Raw genomic sequence first — 25,168 nt, 5'->3', positions numbered from 1 at the left:
CAGCAAAACAAAGTTTCGTGACTTTTCATAATGAAGGCAGTGCAGGTAGAATCAAAGTAATATGAGTCTCAGCATATGTGGGTAGGGTAATGTGATAAATAAATGTTTTTCTATCAAGCAAAATCTTTTTTCATATTGGTGGCTGCGTACCGTATGATGCTTTCAAGTCATAGGTAACTCTATTTTAAATACCACCTCACTGCTGTGACACAAATCGATGGTAGTTGATTTATTAAAGGGACAGTTCAACCCAAAATAAAAACATACATATTTCTCCTCTTACCTGTAGCACTGTTTATCATTCTAGATTGTTTTGGTGTGAGTTGCAGAGTGTTGGAGATATCGGCTGCAGAGATGTCTGCCTCCTCTCAAATATAATACAACTAGATGGCACTCAGCTTGTGGTGCTCAAAGCACTGAAAAATACATTTAAAAAACTCAACAGCAGTGTCTCTTTCCAGAAATCATGACATGGTTACTGAAGATAATCCACAGATCTTGTTGTGAGCAGTTTTGTGTAGGAACCATTTTCTTTCTACTGAACTAGACCTGCCAAGTGTATTACCGCGCACTGATACTGACTCAATCTTACCCAGCAGCACAGAGATAACTAAAGTTACAGCTCAGCCAACCTGTTCTCATCCCAACTCATCAAATACTACCACATTGTCAGTGTCCTAAATGTCAAAATATGACTTGCTAGGTGCGATTGTTTTGGACGTTCACAGACGGCGTCTCAATGGACGCTTGTTACATGCGTTGCGTCTTTTCAAAAATACATTTCCATTTTCACAGAAAGTGTACAGTTTCTGCTTGTTACATACATACAATCTTTTTCATAATAAACTTAATATGTAGGTAAAACACTTTGTTTTTACATTTATTACCTTAATATGAAGCAACAATAGAGTGTGGTTAAGTTTAGAAAACAACATCATTGTCACATCAAGTGCAACATGTCATGTTACATATGTTACTAGTGTAGCATGGTATACATAGTAGCACACTATGTTGTTAATAAAATAACTTTGACTTTGGTTTAAAACAGGAAACAAACAGTGGGCTCCTTGGTGAAAGCCTTGGGTCTCATTTATAAAACAAAGCGTAGGATCCATACTAAAAATATATGTACAGACAAAAGACAAAAATGGTGTGCACCAAAAAATATTTGACTAATTCTTCAATCAGGCTTCCACCTCACCATCTGCGTCGCCAATTTCCTGTCTCCAAAATGTTCATGAGCATGAGTCAAAGTTGCTCCCATCAAGTCTGTTTTCAGAGATCACAACTTTTCCGGGGGAAGTGGCGTGCACCTTTCTCAGGCCTCATTTTGTGCATATGCAATGTTTATAAATGAGACCTCAGGTGTTTGTTTGACCCACCCATGCCCATCTGCCTTATACAGACTTTCTCACTCTCAGTTTCTCAGTCTGTCAATCTCTGACGCTGTCATCCACTGACAAAGCGGCAGTGTTTGAGTTTGGTTGTGGACAGTGGCTGGTGTTTCTGATGGTGTGTATCATACCGCCAAAAATGTCTCTGTACATTTGTATCCGATGCCAAAATCATTGACAAAGCCACTGTCTTTGACGTGTTGGGAGTGAGAACGCGCTGGCTCAGCCAAGGACAACATCATTAATATTTACATCGCACACTGTCACAAACACAAGCCTCTTGTCCATGAGTAGATGCAGGCTTCCTACTGCACGCCGATACAGTTGGACACAGCACATCAATACTGCTAGCTTACCTACTGTCACGGTTCAGCCAAAGAGGATGCATTTATGTTTACATCTAGCGCTGTCATGAGCACAAAACTTTACTCCATGAGTAGATGCACGCTTCCTTCTTTGCAGTGATACAGTTGGCAGGTGTAGAAAGAAAATAGTTCCTACATGGCCTGTGGATTATCCTGAGTAACCAGGTCATGATTTCTGGAAAGAGACATTGATGCTGAGTTTTTCTTGTTTTTTCAGGCACTTTAAGCACCCCAAACCAAATGTCCATCTAGTCCATGATATTAGAGAGAAGGCAGACATCGCTACGGCTGATATCTCCAACACTCTGCAACGCACACCAAAACAATCTAGACTGCTAAGTAGCACTACAGGTAAGAGGAAAAATATGTATTTTTGATTTGGGGATGAACGGTCCCTTTAAAATGTTTTGGCTTTTTTTTTTTTCAGTGTTTCCATGACTACTTGTTTGGTCTTAAGGAGAGTTAAAAAGATGAGGGGTCAAATGGCATGTGACCAATCCCACAACATTCATACATGTCCAGTTTCTATGTGATTCAACCCCGACTGACCAGAATCTATGACTCACTTTACTAGAAACTGACATGACAGTTTACAAACCGAGAGAATTTCCACGTGGAATTTACTGTGTGGAACGTCTGACACTGAAATTAAAGTCATGGCATGTCCACACTCACAGGATTTGTTAAGACACTGGTCTTTTTGTTCGGAGGCCAGTTCTCGCAGTTCCGAACAGTCTGCTAATGGCCTTGTGGACCATCTGCGCCGCTAACACCACAGAGTGCTTTTTGTTCTTAAAGGAAGTGATGCAGTAGACCCCTTCTTCTGGAGTGATCGGGGTGGGAGCGGCATGACAGCAGAGGGGCAGCATGTGAAGCACTCGGTGCTGTCCTCAGGCACTGGCATGTCACTCATCACCATGGCAGCAGCCCACAGATGATGTCATCTTGGGTGTCAAGACTTCGGAGGAGGAGGTTTTTGTGGGTATGTGTTGGGTGTGAATGTACATGTATTGTTCCGTGTGTACTAGGCTGATGACTGATAACTGAACAAGTGATGGACTAATTGAACGAGCCTTGTTAGTTGTTAAATGTTACAATAGATTTGCCTATGAGTCTTCCTTGTTCATGCGCCTTCAAAGACAAGCATCAGTGCAAAGAGGAAGCACCAAAGTGGCGTTACAATAGCAGCGTGTTACTTCCCTGAACTTGTTGCCTTTTGTGACGTTTTGGCAGTCTGGAAAACTATTAAGATTGTACGTACTGTCAGTTCATTCAGTGTCAACAAACATCGCTGTTAGGAAGAAATCTGTCTTCTTTATCTACAGTACGACTAACAACAATACTCCAACAAAAGGAACTTGACAGTTGACTCACCGCAAACTCCCCTGCAATGCCATTCGGTGCCTGTTCATCCACAGCCTCCAGTCTCTCCAGCTGGGCCAGCAAGCTCCTCAGTATCCAGGCCTGCTGCTCCATGGCTGGCTGTACACTGCCTGGGATAGTGCACCTTTCACAGGCATGTCAGGACACAAAGGTCCTCATCCAGGGGTCATGGATTAGGGTCACTGAGGCTTGAGTTCAGGGCTGTGGCGCCTCTGCTGCTGCTGCTGCTGCTGCTGCTACACAGAGCACTTCTCTATTGCAACTGTCACATCAAGGAACTATTGTGAGGGAACGAGTGAACTGTCTTAGAGGAAGCAAGAGTAAGCTAACAGGTTCTGTGGTCAGATTAAAAATACTGCCGCACCCCCTGGGTGTCTCTCACTGGGTCCTAAAGTCACCCGGGTGTTTCATTGCATGACATCGCCGCAGAGGGACGGGAAGGGAGACACCCACTAGCAGTGTGGGCCACGCATTTATGCATATAAAGTTGCACCAACAACTGTTGCTACCCGAAGTCAGAGTGCGAGCAGGCAGTCTAGCCTGTTGGACAACATTCAGGGCACACAAGAGGGGAGGAGGAGGGATGTGGGTAGGGATGGAGGCAGCAACAGAGGGAGTGGTGAAGACAGAGGGTGTCTGAGAATCCTGAAAAGCCTGATGTTCTGATGAGAGGGGAATTAACCCAGTCAGCTGTCTGGGTCTTCATTTATGCTTTCTGTATCTCCACAGATGCCATTTGTTTTGGTAAACCACTGCACAGTATTTGAGATTAATTACCAGTAACCTCTGCCATTTCTTGTAAAACTTATGTAATTTGTTTAGTGGGTGAGCAGCTTCAAATTTGACTTTGTAGGCTTTAAAGAGCAATGGGAGGAGCTCTGTTTCAAGGAACTGTTGGCATTAAGTCATCCATACGAGACTTCCCTTTATGACATAAAACACGCTGTATGCGAATAAAAGTATGGATAAAAATAATGAAACATATATGTAAAGTATATCTTACAAAGCTTGTACCATGATATAAAGATGAAAACATCAGAGTGATAAGGAAAACGTACTGAGAACAGGCTTACCAGAAAAGTTGACATGCAGTTCATATGAGAGGAGGTAGCCTACTGTGCCTTAGTTCATATGACGTAAACAATGTATTGCTCACTGTACTCAGCAGGTGTTACTCTGCATCAGTAGCATGGCGACATCTAGTGGCCTTGTGGTAAACTTACACAACGAGATATTCTGACAAGGCTGTATTTACACAGGGGGTTGTGGAATTTTATTGTTAAAAGCATCATCAGATAGATTCAAGTCTGAAACTACAAATTGAGACAAATTGGCTTCCTGGTTCAGGAGTCAACAGGCCAGAGTGGTGAAGGATGTCAGGAAACTACCGACACCTGTGTAAACTGGGCCACAGCCTATTTAAGTGACTTCATCTCTAATGCCTCTCTTCTCTCCCCCTCCCACCAGCTGGTTTGGTTAATGGTTTTTTTTTTGTTTTGTTTTTTTTGTTTTTTTTTTTTACTTCCACTCATCACACACACTAAACTCATTCATATGCTGGATTCATTACTGACCTGTACAACACAATTATTAATATTAAATCAACTATAAACTTACTTTGTTTACAGCTTATTTCATGTGTAGCGACAGAAGCAGGTTGTTTTTAACGAGAGGTCAGAACATTTCCAGCCATGTAACCGAATTTTTTTTTTTTAATGAGACATAGAGGGATTTTCAGCTGTGTTTGTAGTTAGAAAAGCAGGTATTTTTTAACAAGAGGTCCGGACATTTCCAGTTGTGTTTGTGCGGCAAAAGTGGGTATTTTTCAACGAGAGGTTGGAACATTGTCAGCCATGTTTTTTGCAACTAAGGCAGATGTTTTTTACCAAGAGGTTGAGACATTTCCAGCTGTGTTTGTAGCAACAAAGACAGGTATTTTTTAAACAAGAGGTTGTGACATTTCCAGCCATGTTTGAAGCAACAAAAGCTGGTATTTTTTAATGAGAGGTTGGGACATTTTTAGCCATGTTTGTAGTAACAAATGGAGTGAATTTTTAATGAGAGGTCGGGACATTGTCAGTCACATTTGTTGCAACTTAAGTGGAGATTTTTTTACCGAGAGGTTGGGACATTTCCAGCAGTGTTTGTAGTGACAAAAATGGGTATTTTTAACAAGGGATCTGGACATCTGGACATTTCCAGTTGTGTTTGTCACAAAAGTGTGTATTTTTCAATGAGAGGTTGGGACATTTTCAGCCATGTTTTTTGCAACTAAAGCAGATATTTTTTACCAAGAGGTTGGGACATTTTCAGCTGTATTTGTAGCAATAAATGGATGTAGTTTATAATGAGAAGTCAGGATATTTCCAGCTGTGTTTGTAGCAACAAAGACAGGTATTTTATAACGAGAGGCAGGGACATTTTTAGCTATGTTTCTACTGACCAATCCAGGTATTTTTTAAATGAGAATTTGAGACATTTCTAGACGTGTTTTATCGACAAAAGCAGGTATTTTTTTAATGAGAAGCAGGGACATTTCCAGCCATGTTTGTAGCGACAATTTGAGGTAATTTTTAACAAGAAGTCAGGACATTTCCAGTTGTGTTTTTAGCAATAAATGCAGGTATTTTTTAGGTGGAAGTCGCAACATCTATGGCTTTGTTTGTAGCAACAAATGAGGATATTATTTAACAGAAATTCAGGACATTTCTAGCTAAAACTGGGTCATTTTTTCATGACAGGTCTGTACATATCCAGCCATGTTTGTAGTGACAAAAGTGGCTTTTTTTTAATAAGATGTTGGGACATTACCAGTCGTGTTTGCAGATACAAAAGTGGGTAATTCTTTATGAGAGTTCAGGACATAATCAGCTATGTTTCTAGAAACAAAAGTGGGTATTTTTTTAATGAGGTTTTCATAATTTTTCAGTTTTCGTCACCGACTTTAGGCCAGTTTGTGACAAAATATATTGAAGTGACTGAGTCAAATGAAGGAGCTATTATCTCATAGGTCAAGGAACACGTCAAACTACTATAATGTGTTGCCATATTAAAAATGCAGTGTACCCATATATGAAACTGAGGCTCTACATGCCTTAAGGGGCTTTTACAGGAACACATGAGAGTTATCTGAAATGTGGTCTATTCATGCAACAACTCGTGTGTGTGTGTTCTGGGCATAGCAGCACTCAGCACTCATTTCTGCAACCCTCAAAGCACCTGCAGGAAGCTATGATCACCACAGTCCACCTCTACAGCTTCCTGTGTGTTTGGTAGTTGTTAAAATCTCACACTCTGACTTGAAACATCAAAATGAAAACATTGTGTTTGGTTTTGCTTTTTCATGGTGAGTAGCCTTGTATCAATTATCATAACACTGTTTTTATTTATTAGAAAATGTCTAAACTAATTTATGTACCTTTTGGGAAATGATAAATAGATAACTGGAATAGATAACTGAAAAAAACTAGATAGATAGATAGATAGATCAATAAAATGGTCATAAGCATATCTTAATATCATGGACATCTAGTCCATGATATTAAGATATGCTTATGACCATTTTATTGAATTACATTCTCACATCATGTAATAATTATTACTTCTCGTGTGAAATGTGTGTGATCTGCCTGACCGAGTATTTACAGTTGCAAACGTTATTTCACGTTGATAATTTGAGTTTAATTTTAAAGTAACCACCTGAAAACCAAAATGTGCTGCTAACCCACTTGCAAATTGAATTTACATCAAGGTTTTTCTGTGACCTATTGTTGTTTTTGCATGTTATTACAAAGCTTACAATGTTAATATTAAAATTATTGTCAGGAAAAATGAAATGAAATAAATTAAAAACAAAGTTTAATATATTGTGGAATAACCTGAAACCTTTTTTAACCTTTTTTTTTTTTGCTGTGGCTATGAGCAATTTGATTCTGATTCGCTGACTCAGATTTTTGTCTTCCAGCAAGTCTTCAGCTCCGATGTGATCGAAAGATCACAGCACATATAGGAGGTGAATTCATTCTTAAATGCAGCTATGACACAAACCGATTCCTGTTCAGTAAAAAGTACTGGTGCCAAGGGGACTCTAGAAGCACCTGTACGATTCTGGCAGATTCAGAGGGTATAACTAAAAATTCACACAGGTCTCAGGTATTAGATTTAAGAAGAAGAGGACTGTTTGTCAAAGTCACTGATCTCCAATTCGGCGACACTGGAGTGTACTGGGTTGGGATTGACAAAGTAAATGCTGACATCATGACTTCAGTTAACGTGGTCATCACTGAAGGTAAGAATAAAATATAATCACAGACTGCTTTTGCACATTTGTGTCTGTATACTGTGAGGCTGAATTCATATATATTGCTTTCTTCTTTGTTCCCAGTTCCAGTATCTAAACCCAGTCTTTGGCCCTTGAGCTCTCTGGTGGACAGACAAACATGCTGGGGTCAGTCGGTGACAGTGCGCTGTGGCTGTAAAAGGGGCACTGGCGTTCGTTACACATGGTACCAACACACACACCACAAGGACTTCCTGCTTCACAGCTCATCAGACTTACACCTACGCTGTGGCACCTTGGACAAGGACAGCGATTATTACTGTATTGCCAGTAATGACATAAGCAGTCAGAGGAGTGATGTTCTCTCGGTGCAGGTTCTGATGCCTGCAGACAGCAGCTGTATCTATGTTGTTCGTGCGGAGGGTAAGAACGGATGTGATGTATTGCCTCCTATAAATATCAATGCAAGAATTAGGTCACACTTTATGTGAAGCCTGTGTTTTATAGATTCCTTTTAAATGCTCCATAATGCTGGCACAATTATTAATAAGAAATGCTATAAAGCATCATAGTATTGTTTTAAAGCATAAGTTATTAGGAGTCAGATTAATTTCTGTAAGTAGTCTTGTGTAGCAGCACCGTGTCAGTACCAGGGGAAGGTCTGGAATCACCATGTTACCATTCTGCTGTTGGGAAAAACACTCTGGCTTGTTTTTGATTCCCTGAACCAATCACAATCGTCCTATGTGAAGCAAAGCCCAGGATTCAGAGATGGTGCCCTTGCAAAATAGTGTTAGGAGGAAGACACACAGTGACAGGGCTACCTGTTAGCATCACACAGCTAACGTTATCGAGTTGGTGTGAGTTCGTTAGGACGTCTTTTTAGATGGTGCTGCTGCTGTGTTAGCTTGTGCTAACCAGAATCTGTGAGGAGAGCCTCTCAGCTGACAGCAGCAACCGAAAGTTTGCTGATTCAGCAGAGAGTTGGAACGGTTCGAGATAAGACCCCCAGTGCAAAAAAAGACGTTTTACTGGAGACATTTCAAAGGAGGTGACAAATCAACTCTGTGTCAGAAAACAGATCAACATTGGACATGAGAGTCCTGCAAGACGGAGTCTGGGCTTTTCCTGTGTGTGTTCACAAGTAGTTTTATGCGTTGGAGATATTTACAAGAAGTTGGTGAAGCTTCTCAGAAATCCAGGTCATGGTAATCTGAGTTTCTAGAAAATGTTTCACCTCTCATCCAAGAGGCTTTTTCAGTTCATGAACTGAAGAAGAGCAAGACAAAACCTCTCACCATTCTCTCTTCCTATCTGCCTGTTACCGTTTGAGAGGTGAAACATCTTCAAGAAACTCTATTCAGTCCAGTTGCCTTTGATCTAGCACTCAAGATCTTTACCACAATTCATCGAAAGAACAAAGCAGCCAGGCCGTATTGCATGATCCAAATCTTCGTCAAAACTTGTCATTTTCAGACTTGTTAGCTTGGAGATTGTTACGGTTGTTTCCCTTAGCAAGGGGGATTTTAAAAATGGTAACAGACAGATAGCCGAAGGAAGGGAGAATGGCGGCCTAAATAGTCGGCCAATGGCAGACCTATAGCCACAGCTCCAGTAAGTCAGACTGTACGTTAAGTACTTATACAGCAAAAAGACATCAGATATTACAAGTCTACTTCACAAAAAAGTCTGACTATATCTTATAATTGCTTTGCTTTGACTGTGTGTGAAAGTTGACTATCATTAATTTGCCTTCTGCAACCACAATGAATGGTGAGTGTGGTTAAAGTATGTTGTACTGCTTTCATGTCAGCTCTCTGTGGGTTTCAAGTATTTCTATACGCTGTTACAAGTACAGTATCTACAACTATTTTGTAAGATTCATGTCATTCTGAATGCAAATCTTGTTGGGAGAACATTTTGTCACTTGTTTACAGTTTTTATCGTACGGTTACAAAGATCAAGGTTAAACAAAATCGCGTAACTTTATGGTTTCATTTTTGCTGTGGAAGGCTTTATACAGTATAAATGGAGGATAAAAGTAAACATGAAACCAAGCTAAACGTATAACGTCTGTCTGTGTTTGTCCCAGTGAATGAAACATTCTCAGTCAGTTTTGCACTGCATGTAAAGCTGCGGCTCTGTTTCCTCTTTGCCAATACACTTTTGACACTTCTGCTTTTTCAGACGGTTCTGACGTCAGAGTCAACACATGGTGATTGTTGCTGCCTGAATACACCCTCAATTCACTTATGGTTTAAGATTACTATCATGAAGTCATATTGAAAAGCCTTAATCACACTCCCAGTCCGTTCAAGGCAGAAAAAGACCTTATAAGCTTGAATGCAAAATGAGTGATTGTAATAACTGATATGCTTTATTATTATGATTGTTTTTTCAAATGACTGTGGTTGTATGTTGTTTATCTAGTGTACTGAGGCCCTTGTGTGTAGGATTTGACTATGATAACACCTAGTGGTCATATTAAAAAAGACACTGAGGCACACAGCAACACCAGTCCATGACCTGTGACACATACATTGCACCCCTCACTGGGATTGTCTCCAGGGCTGCTTCAACTATAGGGCAAGTTAGATTTAAAACAATTTTTTAATGCCACTCAGAATGAAATTTAAGATCAATCAATAACCAGATCTAAAGAAAAACCAAACATGATCTCACATTAATTACTGAGGGTTAGGGACAATGTTTCACAAATGATTTTTAATATGTGGTGTTTTCAGGCAGGTTTTCTTGGTGACGTTGTGTTTCTCACTCTGCGTGTGGGATTCAACTGCCCTGACTTTCTTTGCGCTGAGTTATAAAAACGTTTTGCATAAAGTCCATTGAGCCTTGTTTGTGTTGCCTGTAGCGGGTTTGGCCATGACACCAAATTTTGATGCACATTTCCATGTTGGACAGTGTGCAGTGGCAGCTAGCCACACACAATGGATACACTGCTCTGAGCATCCCGGCTGGAAACAAAATATGATTATTGTTGGTTCCGCTGTCCTGATCTGTGTGACGTTAATGTGTTAAGTTATTTTTAAAAGATAGAAGTTACCAATTATTTTGAGATTTTACAGAGCAAGATCAGAAAAAAAATAATAAAAATCCAATGCACCATGTCTTAGCATTTGTTAAACTTTTGAAAAATTGATTTAAGACATTTTAATACCAATTACGGTCTTATTTTTAAATTAATTAATTAAATGTAGCACAGTGGTGCATTGTCGCCTCACAGCAAGAGGGTTCCCGGTTCAAACCCCAGGGTTGAGGAGCCCCTCTGTGCAGAGTTTGCATGTTCTCCCCGTGTCAGCGTGGGTTTTCTCCGGGTACTCCAGCTTCCTCCCACAGTCCAAAGACATGCAGGTTAATTGGTGACTCTAAATTGTCCGTAGGTGTGAATGTGAGTGTGAATGGTTGTCTGTCTCTCTGTGTCAGCCCTGTGATAGTCTGGTGACCTGTCCAGGGTGTACCCTGCCTCTTGCCCAATGTCAGCTGGGATAGGCTTCAGCACACCCGTGACTCCTAACTGGATAAACTGTTATGAAAAATGAATGAATGAATTCAATGTCTCCTTAAAGTCTTACAGATCCCTGGGAACCCTGGTCTCATTTTTCTTTTGCCATCAGTTATTTTAAAGATCGAAATTGTAATGAACATCCTACACAGAGCTTTAAATAGGAAGATATAATACATTATAAACATGGGCTTTATAGAATGAACTCATAGGTTGTGATTTGTTTTGAGGCTGTTGTGAAATCCTTATTGCACAAAGTACAAGCTCATAAAAGAAATGCCATCATAATGTCTTTCTTTTTAATCATCAGGCCAACCCGTTTATGACTGCGCTGACAGAATGAGCACCACCATGGCCACAACTCCAGCTCTGACGACCTGCCAAGCTACTGTAAAAATCCAATCTGACGCAACCAACTGGTCACTTCCAGTCAATGACACGGAACAAGATCTGTTTTTCAGCAGGTTGGATTCATTCATCCATAACTCCTATAATGGATCCACAAAGTGTTTGTTGATTGAAAACTAGTCACTGATCAAATCTTTGTTTTTCAGGGCATGGACAGGAGTGCCATTCTGGTATATGCTGCTGCGCTGGGCTTCTTTTGCATCCTTACTGATATTTCTGTGCATAGTACTCAAATGTACAAAACTGAGACACAAACGTGCCAAGAGGAGGAGGAGGAGGAGGAGGAGGAGGAGGAGGGCTTGTGTGAGGCGAATGCCACATATGGTTAACTGACCTGCTTTTACAGTGGTAGTTCTTTGGAAGCCATATCAGCACCTGTGACATTGCTTTGTGGTTTTATTGTTGGCCAAGGTTCTTTGATAACACGTGGTGAGTACGTCAGCGTTTTTATCAGAGTGTCTCACTGTAGCGTTTATCAAACTACTGTAATGTATTATAAATGATAGCTTTTCAATGCCACCACCAAAACACACACACACACACACACACACACACAATCATTTCCATTTAATATGTTTAAAGAGGAATGATCTGTGTCTGTGTTTACTCAAATAACACTAGAATAATATTTGTCATACATTATATTAAAATGAAAGAGTTTTAATTTAAAAAATAAACCTTCACAATGCCAGCTGGAAGAACTGACTCTGTGAGCGTTCCTAATGTGTTAGAATGTGAATTGATTTTTATCAGATCAAGCAAAATTAGAGTGTTTATTTTAATTCTATTCTCTCTGTAAACAGATAATAGCATCCAGCATTAGGACATGGGGCATGTTTTAGGGCCATTGGTAGATAATGAGACAATGGGCCCCTTCCTCTGTATACAGAAAGAGTTAGAAACACAGACTTTGTGGTTGCTTAGCCTCTTTTTGTTGTTGTTTTGCGTCTCTTTTTAGTTGTTCCACATCTGTGTTGTTCTGTGTGTCTTTTATTTTTTGTCGTATTTTGTGTTTTATGGGTTTTTTTTGTGGTCATTGATAGTCTTTTGTAGCCATTTTGAATCTCTCTGTAGTCATATTGTGTTTCTTGTTGTTTTGCCGCTCTTTATAGTCATTGTGAGTCTCTTTGTGTCTCTTTGCAACTGTTCTACATCTCCTTGTTTTTGGCCCTTTGTGGACTTTTTATGTCTCTTTGTAGTCATGTTAAACCTCCTAGTGGTCATTTTTTGTCTCTTTATGGTTGTTTTGCCTCTTTCCATGTCATTGTGAGTCTCTGTGACTCTTTGCAGCTGTTTTACATCTCTTTGTTGTCATTTTTGCTCTTTGCAGACTTTTTGTGTGTCTTTGGAGATGTTTTATGTTTTTGTAATCATTTTGAATCTCTTTATAGTCATTTTGTGTCCCTGTGGTGGTTTCTTCCCATTTCATAGTCATTGTGAGTCTCTTTATGTTTCTTTGCAGCTGTTTATGTCTCTTTATAGTCATTTGAGGCTCTTTGTGGTTGTTTTGTGTCTCTTTGTAGACATTGTATACCTCTTTGTTGTTGTTTTGTGTCTCATTGTGGTCGTTTTGTGTTTCTTTCTAGATGTTTGTCTCTGCTGTTGTTTAACCCCTTTTTGTAGTTGTTTTGTGTCTCTTGCGGTCATTTTTGTTCTTTGAGGTTGTTTTGCCTCTTTTCTTAGTTGTGAGTCTCTTTGTGTCCCTTTGCAGCTGTTTTAGATCTCTCTGTTGTCATTTTTGGCCCTTTGTGGACAGTTGGTGTCTCTTCGTAGTTTTATGGGTTTTTTTGTGGTCATTTTAGTCTTTTGTTGTCATTTTGAATCTCTTTATAGCCATTTTGTGTCTCTGTGGTTATTTTGTCTCTTTCCATAGTCAGTGTGAGTCTCTTTGTGTCTCTTTGCAGCTGTTTTACATCCCCTTGTACTCGTTTTTGGCCCTTTGTGGACTTTTTATGTCTCTTTGTAGTCATTTTATGCTTTTTGTGGTACTTTATGTCTGTTTGTGGTCACGGTTGTTTTGCCTCTTTCCATAGTCATTTGTGAGTCTCTTTGTGACTCTTTGCAGCTGTTTTACATCTCTTTGTAGTCATTTGGGGCTCTTAATAACTTTGTAGTAATTTAGGGTCTTTTGTATTCATTTTGGGTCTTTTGTATTCATTTTGAATTTCTTTGTAGTTACTTTGCATCTGTTTATAGTCATGTTGAGTCTCTTTGAGGTTGTTTTGCCCATTTTGTAGTTGTAAGTTTCTGTGTGTCTTTGAGGCTGTTTTGCACCTCTTTGTTGTTGTTTTGTGTTTCGTGTGTGTGTGTGAGAGGTGTTTTTGTGTGTCCTTTTAGATTTTTGTGTCTGCTGTTTAACCCCTTTTTGTAGTTGTTTTGCATCTTTTCATAGTCATTATGAGTCTCTTTATGTCTCTTTGCAGCTGTTTTACATCTCTTTATAGTCAGTGTATGTTTCTTTGTGGTCATTTTGGGTCTTTTGTAGTCTTTGAATTTCTTTATAGTCATTTTTTGTCTCTGGTTGTTTTGCCTCTTTTCATAGTTGTAAGCTTCTGTCTCTTTGCAGCTGTTTTGCACCTTTTCTTTGTTGTTTTGTGACTCATTATGGTCTTGTTGTGTCTCTTTGTACTCATTTTGTGTTTCTTTGTGGTCATTTCTGAGTCTCTGGCTGACTTTGAATTTGAGTGACCTTTTGCAGGCCCCTATTTTCGGGCCCTGGATTATTTACAAAGTCCAACTCAGAAATTCTGATGAAGACCTTGCAGTGGTTCTGACTTGTAGCATGTTATCTTTCTTTTGATACAGACATGGGTATGATTTCAAAGACCATTCATTGAAGGAGCATGTGTAATTAAAAACTGTAAATAAAGCTTGCTGTTGTTGGTGTTTCTGTCTTTGTGAGTATAAACCAATAACAGGCACTAGAGTCATAAATTTTATGAGTGATGCTGGCCTAGAATATCTTTAATTTTCTGTTTGTCCCCTCGGGTTTCCTACAGGAGGTTTAGGTCTGATGCTCTGTATTGACAACACTCAGTAGGTGGAGAGGGTCCTTACTGGCATCTGTGCCCACTTGCCTATGACCTCATATGCCCTGCTTGGTTATTTGGCCATATACAACATTCAAAAAGGTTTTTCTTGATTAAACTTTTATTTAGCCGACTGATTGTCTGGAGACAAGTTGTGACATACTGGGGAGTTTTTAGAGGCTCAAATAATGATTGAACAACTTTTCCTTCCTAAATCAGTTTTTGGCATAAAAGTGCAAAAACTGTGTTTGTGATGTTTGGACTTTGTGTTGTCAATATTTAAGGTTCGTGGTTAGGGGTTATCATATGTTGGTAACTTTCGGCTCAGGACACAAAATGCTTCACTGTTTATAAAGTGGCAGCCATCAGGACGGATATCCAAATTCACCAGCAGCAGCTACCAAAGTAATTCTTCACATTTACTTGTAAGTGCTATCTGACAGCTGAGCTAAACAAGCCTGGGGCACAGCGGTCAAGCTAGCCACCGTTTAGGGTTTGTTGTTGTTTTGTTCAGTGCTTGGAGCAGCTAAACTGACTTGTAAAGTATCTCTAAAACTGCATTGAATTCTTACATTACATGTAACTTACCTAATGAATGAATGCTAAGATCTTCCTAAAAAGGTTTGCCAGAAATTCCTGTGTAGAGTGTCCTTGACTGTTGGCATATGCTAAAATATGAAGCCCTGTAACTGTACCATTACTGTATTTAAGAAAATTAAAGGTTGGCTAATTAATGTCACCTTCATCGTCACCATAAATCAGAAATTTCACTAATTTATTTGAATTAAATGACCATTGAATAATGGGCTGTTATAAAATTTGAAATTTCAGAAATACCTCTTAAAATAATTTCGGTGAAGATTCTCAGTCATCCAGGTCATGGTAATTGTTAAGTGCTATATCGTAGGCAACTGGACTTGCTTGCATTCCTTGAAGACATTTTGCCTCTCATCCAAGAAGCTTCTTCAGTTCTAAATGTGGGTGGGAACCCTTGCAGAGTCGTAGGGGTCACGTGAGCTCTTAGTTTCAGAGTCATTAAGGCCCCTACGACTCTGCAAGGGTTCCCACCCACACAGGGTTTATAGCCTGCAACTTCGTACCAGTCATTTAGAACTGAAGAAGCTTCTTGGATGAGAGGCGAAACGTCTTCAAGAAACGCAAGCAAGTCCAGTTGCCTACAATATAGCACATACGACTCTTAAAATAATGTATTTTTTTAGATTTTAAATCCCAAGGACCTGTCTATGTAGTATTGTTAGTGGAGGTAGGTTTGCTTTGGATTTTATGTGCTCAAAGTCATAGCATGCATTTCGCATTAGCATTTTATCATTTGCGGTTGTCTTCTCTCAAAGTAACTGGCTTTTCTTCATAGACTGTATAAAATAATGGACAGAGCTGTGATGTCACCCATTGGTTTGTCGACTGTTGTTTTGAAGCTTTGAGTTTGGCCACTGTCTTTTTTTTGGTTTGTTTTTTGGAGCCAGAAGTGACCATATTTGGATAAGAGGTGGGGCTGTGGATGAGCAAAGAGTAGAAATTAGCTATAGAGACCAAAGTTGTTTTTATGGCATACTATGACATATTTATGATTTTTTTTTATGACATTTCAATGGCCATACTGTAACTATGACCTTTTTTTTTGGCGTACCCATAGACTGTATAAATAATGGATGTAGCCACCATTACATTACCCAGTGGTTTGTGGACTGCCGTTTTGAAGCATTAGCATTTTGGCTGCCGCCATCTTGGTTTCTTTGAGCCAGAATTGACCATATTTGGTTGAGAGGTTGGCGCTGTGGAGGAGTGAGGGGTGGATCTTATTCATAGATTGTGGTGAGGCCTTGCAGACAGACTGTAACTCAAGGGGCCCCACCTTTGAATTTGTGTAAAGTGAAGACTTAATAAATCGCAAATGAGTGAGTTATAAAAAAAATAATAATAATTCACCCCCCGTAGTTGTCATGAATGTTGAAACCAGCTATAGAGGCCAAAAATCTTTGTACCAGGCTGTGAACATGTTTATTTTTGCTGTGAAGTTGGAAATTTTAACATAGGGGTCTACTGACTCGCTTCTGGAGCGAGCCTCAAGTGGCTTACAGCATAAAATACATCAGTAAAAACCAACTCATGAATTTTAAAGTTTTTATGTGTCCTAAAAAAGGCGGTTACGAGCAGGTGGCTAAATGAGACTACAGAACATTATCATGCTAACACAGCTTTGCTGCCTCGATGTGGTAGCAACACTGAAGTTCTGCGACCATGGTGTAGGCTGTAATTTGCTTATAGCTTAACATTAGCTTTTTACTTCTGGCGAATGCATTTATGCTTCCAACATTATAAAATTGTTGTTCATTTGTCAGATTATCTTGCTGAAACAAACATGCTAGTATCATAAACATTTGTTTGCCGCAGACCTTATTTTTGCAATAATCCCAAATCCAATGGTAAAATTCCATTGGATTTTCGTTAAGAGAACATGGCTGATGTTAACTTCCAGGTTGACCTACAAATAAATGTCATCCCAGGATCCATTGTCATTCTCAACAGGATTTCTTTTAGATTTTCAGTGAAACTGTTAACGTTTTTTTTTTTTTGTTTGTTTGTTTGTTTTTTTAACCAGAGTTTAAATATGAGGATATTTTTTATGTGTTGCAGGATCTTTTTTACTTTGGAGGTGAGTGTTTCTTTAAATTTACCCATACTATAAAGTCAAATTTTGTTAGTTTGAGGTGAGGATGCAAAAAAGAAGACTGTAATTTGTCGTGTTCTGTGGAGACGGCTCTGCTGGAATGGAATTACCATTAGTATGAACCATGTTAATGAAGCTGATACTAAGATCGTCTTGCATGATTTTGTTTTTGTCTTAGAAAGGTCATTGACTTCAGTCAGAGATGCCATATCTTGTCATGGGTGTCACTCTCTTGCTACTACTGAGCAGTCTTGGCCTTGCCCTTCCAACTCAAGGTTAGTGGACAAGCAGATACAATGGAATGCAAAAGTCTGGGCGCCCCATTCAAAAATTTCATTATTGTGAATAGTTAAGTAAGTAGAAGATGAGCTGATCTCCAAATGCCATGAAGTTAAAGATGAAACATGCTTTTCAACATTTTAAGCAAGATCGATGTGTTATTTTTGTTTTGTACAATTTTAGATTAAAAAAAAGGAAAGGAGCACCATGCAAAAGTTTGGGCACCCCAAGATATTTCAGACAACTCTTAACAGTGTCTCAGACCATAATAAGGTTGTTAGGGTTATGGCTTGTTCAAATCATCTTTAGGAAAGGCCAGGTGATGCAAATTTCAAAGCTTTATAAATATTCTGACTCCTGAAACCTTGTCCCAACAATCAGCAGCCATGGGCTTCTCTAAACAGCTGCTTAGCTCTTTGAAAACTAAAATAACTGATGCCCACAAAGCAGGAGAAAACTATAAGAAGATAGCAAAGGGTTTTCAGGGAGCTGTTTCCTTAGTTTGTAATGTAATTAATAAATGGCAGTCAACAGGAACTGTGGAGGTCAAGTTGAGGTCTGTAAGACCAAGAAAACCTTCCAAGAGAGCTGCTCGTGGGATTGCTAGAAAGGCAAATCAAAACCAGCGTTTGACTGCAAAAGACCTGCAGGAAGATTTATTAGACTCTGGAGTGGTGGTGCACTGTGCAGACATAGCTGTATGAATATGACCTTCATGTAAGAGTCATCAGGAGGAAACCTTTCCTGTGTCCTCACCACAAAATTCGGTGTCAGAAGTTTACAAATGAACATATAAACAAGATGTTTTTTGGAAACAAGTCCTGTGGACTGATCAAGTTTAAATAGAACTTTCTGGATGCAATGAGCAAAGGTATGTTTGTATGTTAAACATGGGGGTGGATGAATCATACCTTGGGCTTGTGTTGCAGCCAGTGGCACAGGGAACATTTTACACGTAGAGGGAAGAATGGATTCAATTAAATTCCAGCAAATTCTGGAAGATGAAGAGAGGATGGATTCTACAACAGGACGATGATCCTAAACACACCTTGAAATCCACAATGGACTACTTCAAGATGCGCAAGCTTAAGGTTTTGCCATGACCCTCACAATCCCCCAATCTAAACATCATTGAAAATCTGTGGATAGACTCCAAAAGAGCAGTGCATAAAGACAGCCCATGAATCTCACAGAGGTAGAAGCCTTTTGCAGGAATAATGGGAGAAAATCCTTCAAATGAGAATTGAAACACTGGATACACAATGCGATTAGAAGCTGTGATACTTTCCAAAAGGGGGCGCTACTAAGCACTGACCATGCAGGGTACCCAAACTTTGGTTATTTTGAAACTGTAAAAGATTGAGTTCAACCGTTATATATGCCATGAAATTACTACATTAATAAAATGCTACAAATGAAGCCGTTGATAGTATGGATTCAAAATGGTACATACACATGCTGACTTAATATTGAAAAACATATGAGCACAGAGCCATTGAAAATCCTACCCTTTCTAGATGCCCCTACACAAGAAATGTCACACTGGACTAAGATTACACTCAAAATCTGGAATAAAATGAAGTCCGGCCTTTGGACTACCAAAGCTAATCTCTTCATTGACAAGACTAGATCTATGAAGACCTTTACACCTAACAGTCTGGATGCCAGCTTTAAAGAATGGTCAGATCATGGACGGACCTATCTTATTTATCAACGATAATCTTAAGACATTTGAACAGTTGAAAAATGATTTTGATCTCCCCTGGACAGATTTCTTTAAATACTGTATGCTATCATACACAAGCTTGCGTTTTGTCTAAAGCTATCTTGGCCTCACTTGTTCTGTGTTCATCTTTTCCTTTCTTTCTTTTTCATTATAGCTCAAGACTGCACCAGTCCTATAGGAGGAGACAACATGAATTTGAAGGACGAATTCATTCTTTTAAACACATTCCCAGATGGGGCCAAAGTTAGTTTTGCCTGTGCTGTTGGCTACGTGTCTGCAGGAGGGTCTGCATCCATTATTTGTACTGCTGGCAGTTGGAGTCCTTTGAGGCTGAAATGCAGGAGTAAATATTAGCACGTAATTTTTACATTCAGATTGGTAATAGCAGCAGTATTTCACAGCCAGTTTGAACAAATTCTCTTTTTTTGATTAGATGAGTAACTGATAATATGAAGTAGTCAGTCTGTTGAATTATTTGTGCATAATAATATCCAATCAATTTTAAAAGAGGAATTTAATCCATATGAGGGTTTTCTTTTTTCAGGGAGAAACTGTGGCGCTGCTGACGAAGTGCCAAATGGATACGTTGACTACCCTCAAGGGACAGAGTTTGGTGATGAACTATTGGTCACTTGCAACATTGGGTTAGTAATAAGCTGATAACTCTGATAATTCATGTTTTTAAAATGTAATGACAGATATATTTTAAGTCTAAAATGTCAGCACCAATTGTGTTTCCAAATAAAAAAAACTTACTCTCAGGTGCTCAGTAGGGCCTGCAGATCCTTCTTGAAATTTGTTGTCTGAAGTTAGTTAATTATTATATATATTTATTTTTTTTGGATTTCCTAACTAGTTTCAGATTGGTTGGAAAAACCAACAAACGTCTCTGTGGAGCTCAAGGGTGGATGGGCAGGATGCCTGAGTGTGAAGGTCAGTAATCTCTCTGTGTTACAGTTTTTCTCGATTGTTTACACACATTTTCTGAAAGCATGCCTCATACTCTCAGAACTCTACACACAAATCAAAAAACACATACACAATGGGCAAAACCCCTCAATTCTCCTGCAAAATGAAACTTTACATTCAAAACAATGTTATTTCTTCTCAAAATGGTATTTTGTTTTCAAATGATACACACAAACCATCATATGAATAGACATTTATAAGAACCAGTTGAACACTGATGTGCTCAATGTAAAACACTATGATGAATGGAAAACACTTCTTCTCCATTCATCATAATGACTTAGGCCTTTTTTTTGTTCAGCGTTACACTTACTACAGACAGTACATACATAAGTGTGTTGTAGAATATTTTAGAATATTGTTTTATACTCAGAACACACAAATACACAGTAACAAATATATTTTATTTTTCCCACAAAAACAATGTACACAGTGTACATTCCAACCAACACGAAGTTGCACATACAGTGGTCTACATACAAAACAACAGAAGAATTTACTGTATACATTCATTTATTCATTCATTCATTCATTCATCTTCTAACTGCTTCATCCTCTTGAGGGTCGCGGGGGGGCTGGAGCCTATCCCAGCTACATCGGGCGAGAGGCAGGGTACACCCTGGACAGGTCGCCAGACTATCGCAGGGCTGACACATAGAGACAAACAACCATTCACGCTCACATTCACACCTACGGACAATTTAGAGTTATCAATTAACCTAGTCCCTAATCTGCATGTCTTTGGACTGTGGGAGGAAGCCGGAGTGCCCGGAGAGAACCCACGCTGACACGGGGAGAACATGCAAACTCCGCACAGAAGGGCTCCCACGCCCGGGATCGAACCGGCAACCCTCTTGCTGTGAGGCGAGAGTGCTAACCACCACACCACTGTGCCACCCTTACTGTATACAGTTACAGTGAAAAAAACAAAACAAAACTATGCTGCATCCTCTCTTCTGTTTCGGTCTGGACACAGCACCTCATCCACATCACAAGCAATGTTTTCCCCGGCCAAGCAGCGGGGGAAATATCGCCTAGCATGGCAAATCCAGCCATGAAAAGCATCAACTGCTATATCTCCACATGCGTCTACCATAGCTTGGAGAAGGGGTATACGCGTTTGTGGATTTCGGTCATACACTTTCCATCTCCAGGCAGAAAAAGTGGCTCGGATCTCATCAGAGATTACGGTCCTTGGCCTTCCTCGTCCTCCCCATCCTCCTCCTCTTACTCTCACTCCTCTGGCTCTGGCTCTGCCTCTGTTTCCAATGTTGGCATCCATTGCTCCAAAACAGAAAAGCTCACCTGTTGTCCTTTTATGCTAAAGCTCTGATTGCTAATTGTAAAACTGTGTGACAGGTGTTTGCCCATGTGATGAGTCAGTGTGCATAGTAGGGCAATTAACTTTAGAATTTTGAATGACAGTGTGTTCCTTGTGAAAACAAGAGCTTTTCTTCATGAAAATTGTGCCAAATGCAGAGAATTGTGTGTAGTGTTCTGAAAAAAAAAATGTGTTTTAGAACTGCGTGTAAAGAGTGTAAAGCAGGAATTGTGCTTGTAGTTTAGCAGAATTGGTTCAGGGGGTTGGTGCATGAGTTACATGTTGTGGTCATTGTGTCTCAAGTACCAGTATTTGTGTGTAAACAATTGAGAAAAACTGTAATACAAGCAACATGACAAAATAAAAGCTCATTGTCTGTCTCTGTTCTAAAAGATGTCACTTGTATTTTGCAGCGGTGACTTGTGATCCCCCACCTCCAGTACAGAACGGCACTTTCAGGCCAGATAAAGAAGTCTATCAGTATGGAGAAGTTGTGGAGTACAGCTGTGAACAAGATTACACACTCTCTGGATCAAGAACAATATCATGTTCAGATGATGGAGGGTTTGAGCCTTCTCCTCCTACATGTATCAGTAAGTGTCTTTCATTTTTTATCCAATCTTTTAACATTTCCCCCATGTAAACTCAACAGCGACTGATATTCTCATATGCTCTGGAAAAAGTTATTTTGAACAGTTGCATTAATTTACATTTTATACTTTTTTGTCTGCAGAGGTTCACTGTGAAGAACCTGTTATTGCAAATGCTGATTGGATTTGGGGTTTTCGACCCCCTTATGGATACCAGTCTACGGTGACGTACATGTGCAAACCTGGGTATACTATGATCGGAGAGTCCACCCTGACATGTGGAATAGACAGCCAATGGTCACCTGGACTTCCAACATGTCAACGTAAGTCATGACAATTAGTACTGAGTTCAGGTCTGTAAAGAAAAGTCACCCTAGTATGTTTGAACATATTTTATAATCCAGATGCTATTGCAGTTTTACATGTGATTAGCTTAATCACGTAATGTTCTATATACTTCTCTCCATGGTTTCCTTTTTAGATTAAATTAGCATTGGCTTGTTTTCTCCCTTTGCTCAGTGGTTATGTTTTAAAAATCAGCCAGTTGCTATCACAACACTTTCCTTTTCTTGCTCTCACTCAAATGCCTGTTATATATGCCATGACATTATTGCATTAAAAAATTCTACAAACAAAGCCTTTGTAGTATGAATTCAAAATGGTACAAACACCATCCATCCATATTCATCTGCTTATCCGGGTCCGGGTTGTGGGGGCAGCAGGCCAAGCAAAGCACCCCAGACATCCCTCTCCCCAGCAACACTTTCCAGCTCCTCCTGGGGGACCCCAAGGCGAGATATGTAATCCCTCCAGCGTGTTCTGGGTCTGCCTCAGGGCCTCCTACCAGTGGGACATGCCTGGAACACCTCCAGCGGGAGGCGCCCAGGAGGCATCCTGATCAGATGCCCGAGCCACCTCAACTGACCCCTTTCGACGTGAAGGAGCAGCAGCTCTACTCCGAGCTCCCTCCGGATGTCTGAGCTTCTCACCCCATCTCTAAGGCTGAGTCCAGCCACCCCACAGAGGAAACGCATTTCCACCGCTTGTATCCGCGATCTCGCGGAAGTACCGGACACGATCGCCGCGCTGGACAGATTCCAGATCATCAGACACGACAGGACAGCGGACATCGGTAAGAGGAAAGGAGGAGGGCTGGCTGTGTTTGTGAATGATAGATAGTGTAACTCTGGGCACATCGCTATCAAGGAACAGCATTGCTGCAGGGACATTGAGCTGCTGGCTGTTGGCATGAGATCATATTATCTACCCAGGGAGTTTTCTCATGTCATTATGGTAGCAGTGTATGTCCCCCCGTCTGCTAAAGCTGAGTCTGCTTGTGACATTCTCCATTCTGTTACAAGTAGGCTGCAAACACAGCACCCTCAGGCCCTCCTTCTGATCTCTGGGGACTTCAACCACGCCTGTCCATCCACCACCCTGCCCACCTTCACCCAGTATGTTTCCTGCCACACCAGAGACAATAAAACACCGGATTTATTTTATGCCAACACCAAGGAAGCATACCACTCATCCCCCCTGCCCTGAAGCCTGGAAGCTCTGTGAGAATCATGTTCTTTGATTTGTCCAGCGCTTTCAACACCATACAGCCTGCGCTTCTGAGGGACAAACTGGAGCACATAGGGGTGGCTAATCAACTCACATCCTGGATCCTGGACTACCTCACGGACCGGCCGCAGTATGTCAGGACCCAGGATTGTGTATCGGACTTGGTTGTCTGCAGTACAGGGGCCCCGCAGGGGACAGTGCTGGCACCGTTCCTCTTCACCCTCTACACTGCAGACTTTTCATACGACACCCCCACCTGTCATCTGCAGAAGTTCTCTGACGACTCTGCCATAGTCGGCCTCATCACAGATGGGGACGACAGGGAGTACAGAGAACTGAACCAGGACTTTGTGGACTGGTGCCTGAGGAACCACCTTCAGATCAACGCGGGGAAAACCAAACAGCTGATGGTGGATTTCCGCAGGCGCAGACTCCTCCCCCCAACACCGGTGAACATCCAGGGAAAGGACATTGAGATGGTGACATCTTATAAGAACCTGGGTGTTCATCTTAACAATAAACTGGACTGGACTAATCACATAACAGCACTGTACAGGAAAGGCCAAAGCAGACTCTACCTGCTGAGGCGGCTCAGGTCTTTTGGAGTGCAGGGGGCGCTCCTGAAGACCTTCTTTGACACTGTGGTGGCATCAGCCATCTTTTACGGAGTAGTCTGCTGGGGCAGCAGTGTCTCGGCTGCAGATAGGAAGAGACTGGACAAGCTGATCAAGAAGGCCAGCTCTGTCGTGGGATGCTCTCTGGACTCTGTGCAGGTGGTGGGAAACAGGAGGATGACAGCCAAGCTGTCATCTCTGAGGACTAATGACTCCCATCCTCTGCAGGAGGAGATAAAAGCTCTGGAGAGCTCCTTCAGTGATAGACTGATTCACCCAAAGTGTGTGAAGGAACGCTATGGCAGGTCCTTCCTGCCTGCTGCTGTCAGGCTACATAACCAGCACTGCTCACAGTAGACTGCACCATGGACACTTTATTGACACTTTATTGACACTATGGACACTTTATGGACACCATAGCTGTCTGCTGTTTTGCACATACAATCACTTGCACTAGATGTGCTCCCTTTATCCACTGCTCATTTTCATTCACTGCTGCTCATTATTATCCACTTCCTATTATTTTCATTATTATTATTATTGTTATTGTTATTTATCGCCAACTCTTGGATTTTTGTACTTATTTGCATGCCTAGTTATTTAAGTTTGGTGTAACACTGGAATTTCTCAATTATGGGATCAATAAAGGTGTATCTTATCTTATCTTATCTTATCTTATCTTATCTTATCTTATCTTATTCTTTCCGTCACTACCCAGAGTTCATGACCACAGGTGAGGGTTGGGACGTAGGTGGACCAGTAAATTGAAAGCTTTGCTTTCTGGCTCAGCTCCCTCTTCATCATGACGGACTGGCGCAGCGCCTGCATCACTGCAGAAGCCGCACCGACCCGCCAATCCATCTCACGCTCCATTCTACCCTCACTCGTGAACAAGACCCCAAGATCCTTGAACTCCCTTGCTTGAGGCAGTAACTCTCCCTCAGCCCGGAGAGAACATTTTACAGGTAGAGGAAAGAATGGATTCAATTAAATTCCAGCAAATTCTGGAAGCAAACATCCCAGCATCTATAGA

General features: G+C 40.6%; 3 protein-coding genes across 6 annotated transcripts in view; 1 reads left to right on the top strand and 2 right to left on the bottom strand.

Moving 5' to 3' along the window:
- The window catches only part of ptpn22 (protein tyrosine phosphatase non-receptor type 22), a 31,381-nt gene extending 26,830 nt beyond the window's left edge, over positions 1-4,551 (bottom strand). The window contains exons 1-2 of one of the 2 annotated variants that reach the window (XM_049580723.1): positions 4,216-4,551; positions 3,134-3,404 (exon numbers count right to left, since the gene is read on the bottom strand). In XM_049580723.1, the coding sequence (XP_049436680.1) occupies positions 3,134-3,235 (102 nt within the window). In that variant the 5' untranslated portion in view covers positions 3,236-3,404; positions 4,216-4,551. Of the gene's footprint in view, positions 1-3,133; positions 3,518-4,215 lie in introns of those variants that run through there. The other variant, XM_049580724.1, reaches the window with a different exon arrangement.
- cd34 (CD34 molecule) overlaps positions 1-25,168 on the bottom strand; it is a 286,734-nt gene that overhangs the window by 160,311 nt on the left and 101,255 nt on the right. The gene's annotated exons all lie outside the window — the stretch shown is intronic.
- rca2.1 (regulator of complement activation group 2 gene 1) overlaps positions 6,429-25,168 on the top strand; it is a 46,421-nt gene continuing 27,681 nt past the window's right edge. Inside the window, exons 1-11 of the mRNA XM_049580997.1 lie at positions 6,429-6,488; positions 7,107-7,430; positions 7,527-7,844; positions 11,255-11,408; positions 11,499-11,655; positions 17,267-17,345; positions 19,230-19,418; positions 19,620-19,719; positions 19,932-20,008; positions 21,779-21,958; positions 22,099-22,278. Of these exons, the coding sequence (XP_049436954.1) occupies positions 6,455-6,488; positions 7,107-7,430; positions 7,527-7,844; positions 11,255-11,408; positions 11,499-11,655; positions 17,267-17,345; positions 19,230-19,418; positions 19,620-19,719; positions 19,932-20,008; positions 21,779-21,958; positions 22,099-22,278 (1,792 nt within the window). The 5' untranslated portion in view covers positions 6,429-6,454. The remainder of the gene's footprint in view (positions 6,489-7,106; positions 7,431-7,526; positions 7,845-11,254; positions 11,409-11,498; positions 11,656-17,266; positions 17,346-19,229; positions 19,419-19,619; positions 19,720-19,931; positions 20,009-21,778; positions 21,959-22,098; positions 22,279-25,168) is intronic.

This window comes from Epinephelus fuscoguttatus, linkage group LG7, assembly GCF_011397635.1.
Source record: "Epinephelus fuscoguttatus linkage group LG7, E.fuscoguttatus.final_Chr_v1".
NCBI classification, from domain to species: domain Eukaryota; kingdom Metazoa; phylum Chordata; class Actinopteri; order Perciformes; family Serranidae; genus Epinephelus; species Epinephelus fuscoguttatus.
Note: the sequence above shows the minus strand (reverse complement) of the source record. Positions and strands in the feature narration are given on the sequence as shown.